This window comes from Symphalangus syndactylus, chromosome 10 (assembly GCF_028878055.3).
Source record: "Symphalangus syndactylus isolate Jambi chromosome 10, NHGRI_mSymSyn1-v2.1_pri, whole genome shotgun sequence".
Lineage (NCBI taxonomy): Eukaryota > Metazoa > Chordata > Mammalia > Primates > Hylobatidae > Symphalangus > Symphalangus syndactylus.
The window spans coordinates 65,122,219-65,135,288 of record NC_072432.2 but is presented as its reverse complement, the minus strand read 5'-3'; the positions used below and the strand labels follow the sequence as shown (position 1 = coordinate 65,135,288).

Genomic DNA, 13,070 nt, shown 5'->3' with positions numbered 1-13,070 from the left:
AAAGAGCAGCGAGATGAAAAATGTGTGTATGGAGACAAATGGGGGGGGGTTTGATTTTTGTTTGTTTTTTTTTTTTTTTTTTTTTGAGACGGAGTCTTGCTCTGTCGCCCAGGCTGGAGTGCAGTGGCGCAATCTCGGCTCACTGCAAGCTCCGCCTCCCGGGTTCACGCCATTCTCCTGCCTCAGCCTCTCCGAGTAGCTGGGACTACAGGCGCCCGCCACCACGCCCAGCTAATTTTTTGTATTTTTAGTAGAGACGGGGTTTCACCGTGGTCTCGATCTCCTGACCTCGTGATTCGCCCGCCTCGGCCTCCCAAAGTGCTGGGATTACAAGCGTGAGCCACCGAATAGGGTAATCAGTGTACCCCTCATGAGATGAAGTGAACACCTGAAGGACATAAAATATTTCAGCCAAAAGGAGCCAGTACAAAAGCTCTAAGTTAGAACTGGACCCAGTATATTCAAGTAAGCTAGTGTGGCTAAGAACAGTAGAAAATGAGTTTCAGGGAACAGTATCAGGAGGCTTGATCACCTAAGGCCTTGCAGAGCATTTTAAAGACTGTCTTTTACTGAGAGGGAAATGGAAAGTCATTGTCGGGCTCTGAACAGAAGTGTGATATGATTTGATTTAGATAATTGAAGAGGATCAGAGTGCTACATAAACTACAAGCAATGATGGAATCAGGGAGACCAGTTAAATGACTAATGCAGGTATGAGATTAAATTGATTGTTTGAACCATGGTGAGAAGTGATAAAGATTATATATCTATATTTTGAGAGAAGGTCTCACACTGTTGCCTAAGCTGGAGTACAGGAGCACAATCACAGCTCACCGCAGTGACCTCCCCAGGCTCAGGTGATCCTCCCACCTCTGCCTCCTGAGTAGCTAATTTTCAGGCAAAGGTAACGAGATTTTTCAAAGCGATTGAGTATAGAGAGAAATTAAGGATGACTTCAAGGTTTCTGGCCTGAGCATTAAGAGTTGTGGGTTTGGGGTGGGCAAAGATCAGGAGTTCATATTTGGACACATCAAGTGTGAGATGTCTAATTAGGTATTCAAATGGAGATGTTGAACAGCTAGCTGAATATATGAGACTGAAGTTTAGCAAAGAAGTCTGGGCTAGAGATGAACATTCGGGATCAACTGGTGTACATTTAAAGTTAGGGGGCAGGACAAGACCACCAGTGGATAAAGACCATGTAACAAGTCAAAAGGCTTTTCGCTAAAAGGTAGGGGAGAAGAGGAGGAACCAGCAAGAGGACACAGGAACATCCAGACAGGTAGGAGGAAAAAAAATGCCTGTAGTGGCATGAAAGCCAAGTGAAGACAGTATATCAAATGTTATTAGTTCAGTAAGATAAAGATGGAGAGGAGAAGTAACCATTGGATTTAGCTACATGAAAGTCACTGGAAATCACAAAAGCATAATTTTAGTGAGTTGTGGGAGTTGAGAGCCAGCCTGTCAGGAACAGATTGAGGATAATGGAAGAAAAAATGGAGGTGACTGAAAGCGGCGGTTCAGGGGATCTTTACCGCAAAGGGAAGCAGAGAAATAGGTCTGTAGCTAAAAAGTTGAGGCAAGAGGGTTGAAGTCAAAAGGTTTTCTGTGTTTAAGGTTGGAGAAATAAGTGTGTATGCTGATGAGAATGATTCAAGAGAGGGAAAAAAGTGGAGAAAGAAAAGGAATTGCTATGGACAGTGCTGTTGAGAAGGAGAAACCATATACGATCTGGTACACAACGAAGGGACTGGTTACCAAAAGTTTATCTAGGCCGGGCACGGTGGTTCACGCCTGTTATTCCCAGCACTTTGGCAGGCCAAGGCGGGCAGATTGCCTGAGGTCAGGAGTTCGAGACCAGCCTGGCTAACATGGTGAAACCCCGTCTCTACCAAAAATACAAAAATTAGTAGGGCATGGTGGCCCATGCCTGTAATCCCAGGTACTTGGGAGCGTGAAGCAGAAGAATCACTTCAACCTGTGAGGTGGAGGTTACACTGAGCTGAGATCATGCCACTGCTCTCCAGCATGGGTGACAGAGTGAGAGGCTCTGTCTCAAAAAAAAAAAAAAAAAAAAGTTTATCCAGTCACTGGTAGGAAGTATATGGGTGTAGATGTTGGTGGGTGGATAGATAGGGTAGGCAAAGTCTTTGGAAGTTTTCTTCTGATGCTTCCATTTTCTCATTAAAGGTAAAGAAGAGGAGGTGCAGGTATTGGTGGGCAGATAAGATGGTGTAGGGAAAGTCTTTGCAAGTTTTCTTCTGATGTTTCAATTTTCTCAGGATGCAAGGTCACCTATTGAACGTGAAAGAGAGATGGTGCTGGAGTTCCTAGGATAAGGGAGAAAGTAAGAAACAGTAGTCTAGATGAATGGAAGACTAAATTAAGGAAATGCAGCATTTTAACTACTGGTCAGCATTAAAGGGCTAGGGAAATCTAGTAAAGCTACTGGTCAGCATAAAAGGGTTTGTTGTCACACATTTCAAGTAAAATTAGTCATAAAGATTGTTTTCTCTCAACACGTTTAGTTATTGAGGTTCATGTGAGAATAAGAAGAAAGAAAGGAGTAAGGAACAATGAAAGGGTAGTATGACATAAATGGTTCTTACCATTTATTGGCCAGTGGTGTTGGCAGGATTATTAAAAGTACAATTCTAGAGGGAGTAAAGTTGAAAAGATAGAAAGCAATAATCAGGGAATGAAATGTGTGAAACCGAGAATGGGATAGGTTGTGTTTGAAAAATATACTATAACCTAGCTCCCTAAAAGTTTACAAAAAAAAAAAAAAAAGGTAGAGGAAAAAAAACTAAAATGATGTGAAGGGAGTGAAATAATTATATCAAAAATGTAAGTTTAAAATATCTGCTAGGGATTCTAACAGCCAAGAACATAATGTTCTAAGAGAGCAAGCAATTAACTGTTAAGAAGATTCCATAACTTGACCAGATGGAACTACTCCAGAGCAGGGACTCTTCCACTTAGTAAATGCTCAATAAATAAATGTTTACTAAATAAGTATTAAAAAATCTGGTGGCCTTAATATAATGGCCACTGATCTCTTTTTCTTTTGTAGAGACGGGGTCTCACTACGTTGGCCAGGCTGGATTTGAACTCCTGGGCTCAGCCTCCTGAGTAGCTGGGACTACAAACATGTACCACCATGCCCAGCTTTCTGCAGCAGTTTTTATAAACCAAATTTTCCAAATTAGAAAGACTGACCAAAGAAGCACTTTTATACAAGGAATAACTTACGTATGGAGAATCTCAACTCAGACCAGTCAAGACCAACTCCAGCGATGAAGCCAGAATGTAATATATCTCAAAAGGCTAAAGAAGTACATTTTCCCAGATGTAAATTATAATTAAAAAATAGTGTGCCAAACTCTAATATCCCAATCTGATAATCTTTCAAATAAAAATATGGGCTGTAGTTCAGGAAAAAAGTGGCTTCTCTATAATTTAAGATTTTACATATGTTCCACGTTCACTCAAAACTACACATAAAAGTATATAATGCATGTGGAGGAATCAATTTAGATAGAATTAATTTATGATTAAGAATTCTTCATTACCTTTTGGTTTTAATATTATGGAAAAATATACAATGACATTTAAAAGAAGCTTCTGTTGACTTCTCTTAAAACTAAGGCTCTTGAAAGTATAAACATTAAGGTTAGATAATGCTGGCAAGAATACAAGGAAATGACATTGGTGTATTGCTGATGGTACTAGGAAAGTATTCTGCAAGTATCTACTAAATTAAAAATACAGTAGTGCCCCCTTATCCATGATGAATAAATACATTCCAAGATCCCTGGTAGATGCCTGAAACCTTGGATAGTACTGGACCCTGTAATATATACGTTTTTTCATAGAAACCCATGATAAAATTTAATTTATAAATTAGACACAATGAAAGATAAGCAACAATAACAATACAATAGAACAATTATAACAATATGCCAGTAACACTACTCTTGCACTTTGGGGCCATTATTAAGTAAAATTAGGGTTTCTTGAACACAAGCACTGTGATACCTCAACAGTCAATCTGATAACTGAGGGCCACTGAGTGGATACACCAGACAAAAGGAGGATTCATGTCCCAGGTGGGACAGAAAAGGATGGCGCAAAATTTCATCACACTACTCAGAACGGCATGCAACATGAAACTTATGATTTGTTTATTTCTAATTTTCCATTTAATATTTTCAGACCATAAGGAAAGCAAAACCACAAATAAAGGGACTACTATATGTTGACCCACATGAAGGAACTTATTTCATAAGAATGAAAGGAGCAAAATATTTTAAAAATATGTATAAGGGTATTTATTACAATATTATTTGTCGTGACAAAAAACTGGAAAAAACTTATTATGGACTATTCTGCAGTTACTTAAAATCACTATCAAATGACAATATCCATCAGTTACTAAGAGAGGAGAAAGCAAGTATTAGAGTAATATGTTTGCATGATTCTGATTTTTTAAAAAAGTATACCATCACAATAAGTGTGAATATTTATTCATTCAACAAATATTTACTGAGTGCCTACTATATGCCAGACACTATTTTATGGCACATATGTTCTAGTGGTAGAGAGAGACAAACAAGATAATTAAGTATTTTGAATGAATACAATATTTAGAATGTTGAAACATGAAAAATAAAGCAGAGAAGAGCAGAAAAGTGCTTGTGAAGAGGAAACTAAAACATGAGGACATCTAAGGGACACTCATGGAAGATGCTGAAGACAGCACAACAAAAAGAGGATGGTCAGTATGGATAGAGCAAGGTGACTAAGAGAAAGTAATAAAAAACAAGGCCAGAGAGGTGTAAGAAGTGGTGTGGGTAGGCAGATCATTGCAGGGTCTTAAAAGGCCTTATAGGTAATTGCAGAGGTAAAGATTTTAAAACAACCATTATCACATTTCTAACTTCAGTTATCTTAAAATGATGGCAGCTGTTCTTGTCTTTGTCTGTTTCACAGTTTAAACTGAGCACACTGTTATAATAAAAAATCAAAAATTTAAAGAATCAAATATATATTCTATCACATAACTTGGCTCAATTATACTGCCTTGTATTTAGCAGGCATTAAATAAATGTTAGGTAGTGAACATAAAAACAGGTCAAGTAATAGTTATAGTGGTCATTATATCTCTTAATGTACTCACATTCTTTTAACATTTTTAAATGGCCAAAACAGCTACTTTTAATTTGCTCAGAATATAAACCAGAAACTTTTAAAAATGAAGAGCTTCCAAAATAAAATACATCTTTTCAGAAAATAGTATTTTCAAATTTAAATTAGAATAAAGTACTTCAAATGATTCATATTAATGTAGGATAAAATGTAGAGCTTAATAAAGAAAGCAAGTATAGTAAAAAAGAATGTAGCTAACAAGTCAAAAAACGCATGTGCGTCATTATCACTGCATCTCCTTTATAAATTTAAACAGTACATGTTAAATTTTATAGCATTTTGACCTTTTTAAAAAAATTTTATTTATTTTTTGAGACAGAATCTCACTCTGTTGCCCAGGCTGGAGTGCAGTGGCGTGATCTTGGCTCACTGCAACCTCCGCCTCCCAGGTTCAAGTGATTTCTCCTGCCTCAGCCTCCAGAGTAGATGGGATTACAGGCATGCACCACCACGTCCGGCTAATTTTCGTATTTTTGGTAGAGACGGCGTTTTGCCATGTTGGCCAGGCTGGTCTCAAGCTCCAGACCTCAGGTGATGCGCCCGCCTCGGCCTCCCAAAGTGCTGGGAATACAGGCGTGAGCTACTGCGCCCAGCCACTGACCTTTTTATAAAAGATGAGATATGGCAGTTCCATAATATTCAATGCCAAACCAATTATTTTCCTATGATTACTATTCAATTAAGTTCTAGAGTACAGAATTATAGGGGAAAATGTGGCAGAAAAGGGGAGTGAAGAAGCTATAAGACTGTCCAAACTATATGCTGTTTTGGTGTGTTTTACTCCCCATGGGAATAGATGGGAATGATGTTGTAGTCTGCCTGAAAGAGAAAAGTACAAGAGAAGTCACCCATTTAAAAAGTGTACTCATCTGACATTCCAAGATTTGTATTTCACTAGTTGGTTATGCCTTGGTAGTGCATTTGGCACTTGTGATAAACCTGTTGGCAATAAATTACAAGGTCTAACATCAAAAAACAACAGATGTGGCTGAGGATTAAGAGATCATTAGCTGAGATAAAACTAAAATCCAGAACTAGAAGCTAAGTTTTCTGACTTCCAGATCAATGCAATTCCTATAACAAAATTTTGTTAGTTACAAAGAAGCTTTTAATGATGTTCAATGTACTCATAATTTTCTCCACGATTTGAGCCAAATGTAGAAAGAAACCATGTATATAACTTAAAGCAAACAAAACAAAACAAAAAAACAACGGATTACAAATCAAAAGAAGAGAAAACAAGATGGAAAAAAGTGGGTAGTTTTCACGTGTAAATATTATTACCTTTTCCAAGTCTAACTCCTCTAACAAAATGCTGGCGTTTTTGTTTGCTTCAGCAGCCTGTCTATCTTTGGCTTGTACTATTGACTCCATACAAAGATGACACTTCTTCAGCATCTCCTATAATGAAAAATTAAGATTTTTCCAGGCTCACAGAACAATTCCCACTTAGAGAAATTCCTAAAAACATGAAGATCTTTAGTAAGGTACTCAAACCTAAGCAATAAAGATCCATGAAAGGGGGAAAAAAGGTGTGCAAATAAAAACATAATTGACATGGTATATTTAGGAATATATACAAATAAGGAATCAAAGAGTAGCTTTTGCTATTCTTCAAAATAATATCCATTTAGCAGGCACTTTAGAAACTAAAATCATTTATCCTCTAATTTAAATATAAGAAATTGGACAGCAAACAGAACTACAATAATTTATGTTGGCTGGTTAACAGGCTAAAGGAAATAGTCAATGTCAACAAAGAAAACAGATGTGAAAATTTTTCAAGAAATGTCCTCAAATATTTAAGCCTTGTTGCTCCAATTTTGTGTACAAGAATCATTTATAAAGGAATCAGATACATGTACTTACATAATTTTCTCAGTGATTTCATTATCAAGTCACACTTTAGGACAGCAAAACACTACTTCCTTATTTTTATAAAATTTTTATTTAATTTTAGAGATGGGGCTTGCCATGTTGCCCAGGCTTAAATGCAGTGGCTATTAACAGGCACAATCATAGTACACTGTATTCTTTAACTCCTGGGCTCAAGCAATCCTCTCACCTCAGCCTACCAAGTACATGAGACTAATGCGTACCTGAGACTACAGCTGTGTGCCACTGAACCAGTCTTATTCTTAGTATTATTAAAAATAATTTATTTTTAATCTCCCCCTCTCCCCCTAAAAACCTGTGATATATAGGAATGTTAATTGTCATGGACAAATCTAGAGCTAGGAAAGACAGTGACCTAGCTAGTTTAAATTAAAACTCATAGGGAAAAGCTGTTCACTATCATGTAATAGCAACTGTGTAAACGTAATAAGAAGACATTTTTAAGATTTGTTGTCCTCTTTGGTCTTCAGAGGCACGTGTTAGGATCTTATTCAAGTGTAAACTCCAAATCAAAATGTATGTCTCCAGGAGAAGGTCTCAATTCGGATCTCTAATAGGATTCAATTTTATCTTCCATAAAATTTCCTGCAAAATTTGCATTTCCTGCAAAATTCCTAGCCAATTCATTCTAAAACTCAGTTAAAACTAAAAGTTAGTTACCCTAACTTTTACATCACACTCAAGACTTCTTGCTCATGATTAAAAGTAGTATGTTCATCTTACTAAGAAATAAAAATCTATTGGACTCATTACTTTCTCAATATAGGTATCAGTCTGGATAAACACACATATACAGAAGACAGCCCTAATGAATAATAACATGTTGCTTTGAATTACTTAGTGTTCACATAAAAATTAAATTAGCTCAAGAATTTTTTTATTTTTATTTTATTTTTTGAGACAGTCTTGCTTTGATGCCCAGGCTGGAGTACAATGGCACACTCTTGGATCACTGCAACCTCCACCTGCCGGGTTCAAGCAATTTTCGTACCTCAGCCTTCCAAGTAGCTGGGATTATAGGCACATGCCAACATGCCAGGCTAATTTTTATATTTTTGTAGAGATGGGGTCTCCCCATGTTGCCTAAGCTGGTCTTGAACTCCTGGGCTCATGCAATCCACCTGCCTCGGCCTCCCAAACTGCTGGGATTACAAGGGTGAGCCACTGCACCTGGCCTTAAGTATTATTTTTAAAGATACGGTAATCCTATAGCAGAGGATGTTTTATTGATTCATTAGGTAAGTAAATAATCTGCAAGAATCTCTTAAATCACATACTTCATTCCCAAATACTAGATAAATGAAAATGGCTACATATTACACTTTACTACTCAAACTAAGAATTTTTCTTAGAATGGAAGATATATTAACCAAATACAGTCCCTTGCTCATATAGTGAACAACATATTACCTTATCAGTGATGGTTGCTATGTATCTCATACATTCAGAATCTGATGGAAACTGATTGACTTCTTTGACTAAGTAGCGCACCACCTTCACATGACCCTAAAAAATAGATATCAATGTCAGATTGAAAACAGACTCTAACAATTCAGTAAATCTATGCCTGAACTAACTTTAACAGTTAAGATTAGTGCCACAAAGTAAAAACTAAATTGCATATTTACACTATAAATGAAAAAGAGACAGGCTTTGGTCCCAGTGAGTTAAATCCACATTGATCATTTTCATCCTACCCTCCAAAAAAAGTACATAATAATACGAGCTAAAATTCTAAACAACTCTGAATAAAAAAAACAATAATCCCAAAATCAATACAAAGAGTAGGGGATATGTCTGAAGGGTGGTGGTGGTGGGGGGGCAGGGGGGATTCTTATTTTTTTCTTTGCTAACTCCCTAAATATGAGAGTCTAGTTTCAATTCTAAGGATTAAAAGAGAAAAATAATAATTTTGTTTTTTCATTCCTTCAGATAAAAAACAAATGTATAATACTGTCCTAGGTAGTGTGAAAGAATATATACTTTCATGAAGAATAAGCTATGATTATTCACTGCAACACAAGTCAGTATCTAAGTTCAAAATCTTTAGACTTGCCCTTTCCTACTTCTTAAGAGCCATTCCCACTTTCTCTAGCCCATACTGTTGCTTTCTGACACAACATCTGAAGTTAGCCAGTCGGGATAAACAGCTGTTAATCTTTAGCATATTTTTTCTATTGCCTCTATCTCTTCCTTTTAGACTGCATGTTTCTAAACTTTTCTCTAAATGAATAGCTCAAATGCCACTTACATCATTCCCTAAGGATCTCTCTAACACTTCTACAGTGTTTAAACTATTTATATGGGACAACTCAAACAGTTACCTAACTTTGGGTATGGATCTTACCTTTCCATATTGCACCCTATATAACACAGTATATGTTATATATACATATACTATGTTGCACCCTATATAATATAGTACTCTAGCCCACAGTTGCACGTTAGGTACTCAAGAAACAATGGAACGAATACATAAGAGTATAAAAGATAAGCACTGCTCATCTGAAGTCAATAAGTCTACTTGGAAAGATATATGCATGTTAGATACTAGAGTAATAACTACTAAAAATAATAACTAATAGAGTAATAACATATAAAAATATGTATTTCTCCAAATGAATGATAAAGACTGTCAAACTTGTACAACCTCTAGAGATTAGAGATATCAATGTGAACTCAAATAGGATGAAGAGTTGGGTAGAAGGAGAGACTTCAACTATAACTAAAGAATGAGTAACTTTGGAAAAATGAAGAAAGACATGGGCATTCTATGAGATGAGAACAAAGGTGACGTGAGAGACAGGAACAAGGAAAAGACCAAGCAAGAAGATAATTCTCCACGTTAAGGATTCTAATGGGAGACAAAATCTACAAGCACTAAATTGTGGTGGCTGTGAATACCAAACTAAGATTGGATTTCAAATTATTTCAGAGACTGGGGAGACACAGAAAGGTTCTTGAAGAGGTTCTCTAATATAGTAGAGTGGTGAGAAAGATTAACTTGATAATGATATGCTAGCTTGCTTGGAGAAGAGGCAGCTAGCCAGTGAGAAGGAATAAGTTGGATTGCTGAGAAACAAAAATATACAGAGTCAAAAATACAGAGTCATTGGTAGTCCAGAATATCTAGGGAAGAGGTAGAATAAAGAACAGCATTCAGAGAAAATAATAAGAGAAAAAGGAAGAGATAGCTTACTGCGATTTATTTATTAAAATTTTTCAACATTTTGGCATCTACAGGGAATTTTAGCTACGTATCTCCAAATGACAAAACTCAAAATTATAATCCCTGTAACAGTAATCTGATATTCCCAATAACAAACTAAAGCTGTATTTAAGAGATCAATGGATTATCAAACAAACCATTAAATCAAATTACTTACACACAGCTCTGTGCTACGTACAGAAAGAGAAAGTTTGTTTCACTTTCACAGAATTCCTATTTTTACCTTTAAATGTAATATACTTGAAACTTAGTAGTTTAAAATGCTGGTAGAGGCATTTTCATTATTTAATTCATTTTTTTTCCTAGTAAAGTCAATAATCGAAATGAAAACAAATTTTTTTAGAGACAGGGTCGTACTCTGTCACCCGGGCTGGAGTGCGGTGGTGCAATCTCAGCTCACTGCAACCTCTGCCTCTCAGGCTCAAGCCATCCTCCTATCTCAGCCTCCTGAGTAGCTGGACTATAAGCACATGTCACCACGCTCAGCTAATTCTTATAATTTTTGTAGAGGCAGGGCTTCGCTATATCTGCCCGCCTTGGCCTCCCAAAGTGCTGAGATTACAGGCATGAGCCACCATGCCTGGCACAAACCCCCCCCAAACTAACCAGTTTAAGTGATATTTTTCTCTGTAGTGGTAACAGAAGAAAACACTCACTAAGAGTAACTAACTGGAGGTACTTACTTAAGTATCTTAACTGGATTTACACTTTGTGAAGATTAAGACTGCAACTAGATTTTGAAAACATTACTTAGAACAGCTTTTTAAAAGTTTACTTAGCTCTGATGTCCAGTAAGGTTAAAATTAATGGCTTTTCTGCAAAACCTGTATATATCTACATTTAATGTTGCCATAAGAGTAATTATTTGCATATTATTGCTTTCATCACAGCTGCAAAAGCACAAAATGAGTCTTTAGTGATCACTAAGCCATGTACTTCCTAGTGTAAGTAAAAAAACATCCAGGGAAATGAGGATGAAAGACTTATACCTTTCTAAATGCTGCCATAAGAGGAGTTATCTTGCGGTTATCTGCTGCATCCACATCTGCACCTGCTTGCACCAGTAACTGAACCACATCGAGGTGTCCACCATTTGCTGCTAGCCACAATGGAGTGTTCCCCTTCTTGTTACGTACATCAATATGAGCTCCCCTAAAAACCAATGACACAGATAGCATTGTCTTTTTTTTTTTTTTTTTTTTAATACAGGGTTTTGCTCTGTCACACAGGCTGGAGTGCAGTGGTGAGATCATGGCTCACTGCAGCCTCCACCTCCAGGGGTCATATGATTCTCCTACCTCAGCCTCCAGAGTAGCTGGGACTACAGGCCCATGCCACCACGCTCAGCTAATTTTTAAATTTCTTGCGGAGACGGAATCTTCCTACGTTACCCAGGCTGGTCTTGAACTCCTGGGCTCAAGTAATCCTCCTGCCTCAACCTTTCAAAGTGCTGAAATTATTGGCATTGTCACCACACCTAGCCTAGCATTGTCTTAAATAGAATGAAATGACACAGTAACAAAAATCAACTATCAACATGTGAAAATATTCTGTAAAGATAAAAATTGTTTTCAATATTCAAAGATTTAAATATGTCGTGCTCTCAGAATTATACTACACAAACAATATCCTATGAGGCAACTGTAACTGTTTCAGATTATTTGTATTCATATACAGTTTGACCATCCCTAATCTGAAATCCAATATCTGAAGTCTGAAATGCTCCAGTGAGTATCTCCTTTGAGTGTCACAAGAGGGCTCAAAAAGCTCCATATTTTGAAGCTTTTCCAATTAGGGATACTCAATCTGTTTTTGTAGTTATGTTAAAGATAACATGCAGGTTTAGCATTCATTCAGTGGGCATGACGTAGATGGGAAGACCCATGGTTAATAAGAGTTAACAGCAGTTACTGCCAAATACTACTGCTTAGAATACCATGCAAAGGTCTTTGAGAGTGCATGAAAACAAGTTAAACAGACAAGCATCTTTGGAAAACTAGCAGGCAGCTTCTACATGACTGAAAGTAGAAAGTACCCTGGATCTTGTCTGTTTATCTTAAATAGTCCCATAACCACACCTAAAAGCCTTAATTGCTGTAAAGAACAAGAAAATGAACAATGAAGCCTTAGATCACTGCCAGACTTTTAAGACTTGTGTGTCAGGGATGTAAGTATGTCTGATAACAGATGGATGTTCAAATAGCTTGTTATTATAGACGTTAAAAGTAATATAGACAAGAATGAAAGAAAAACAGTTTTAGGTTACACAGAAACAAATCAGACAATGTAGCATAGCTCTGGAGGGTTGGAAAACAATGGGTAGGTTTGGAGAAAAAAGCACTTGTTTATAAAAGAAGAAATAATCACATTTGATTTTTTAAATAGTTTAATTGCCCAGAGAGAATGATAATCACTAGTAACACTTGTGTTCATATATGAAGGGTATAGTAACAACATACCTGCCAATAAGAAGCTCACAGAATTTGTAATGCCCTTTATCTGCTGCTATGGTTAAAGCTGTATCTCTTGAGGAGGGAACTGGAGGGGCATTAACATCAGCACCTTTATCCAAAAGAACTCGGCCCACCTCCGCATATCCACCAGAGGCAGCTTCCATTAGTGGTGTGAGACCAGTCTAAGTTTAGCGTAAAATTAAAAGTAATGACACATAAGAGACTGGAAAGATCTAAAATTTTAAAGAATAACAACTTGAAGAAGGAATATGATACAGCTGTTA

The 13,070-nt window shown here is 36.8% G+C and overlaps 1 protein-coding gene across 12 annotated transcripts in view; it reads right to left on the bottom strand.

Moving 5' to 3' along the window:
• ANKRD17 (ankyrin repeat domain 17) overlaps positions 1-13,070 on the bottom strand; it is a 187,410-nt gene that overhangs the window by 32,854 nt on the left and 141,486 nt on the right. For all 12 annotated transcript variants that reach the window (XM_055297355.2, XM_055297358.2, XM_055297356.2 and 9 more), the window contains 4 exons: positions 12,793-12,968; positions 11,323-11,485; positions 8,515-8,610; positions 6,493-6,609 (listed from right to left, as the gene is read on the bottom strand). In XM_055297355.2, the coding sequence (XP_055153330.2) occupies positions 6,493-6,609; positions 8,515-8,610; positions 11,323-11,485; positions 12,793-12,968 (552 nt within the window). The remainder of the gene's footprint in view (positions 1-6,492; positions 6,610-8,514; positions 8,611-11,322; positions 11,486-12,792; positions 12,969-13,070) is intronic.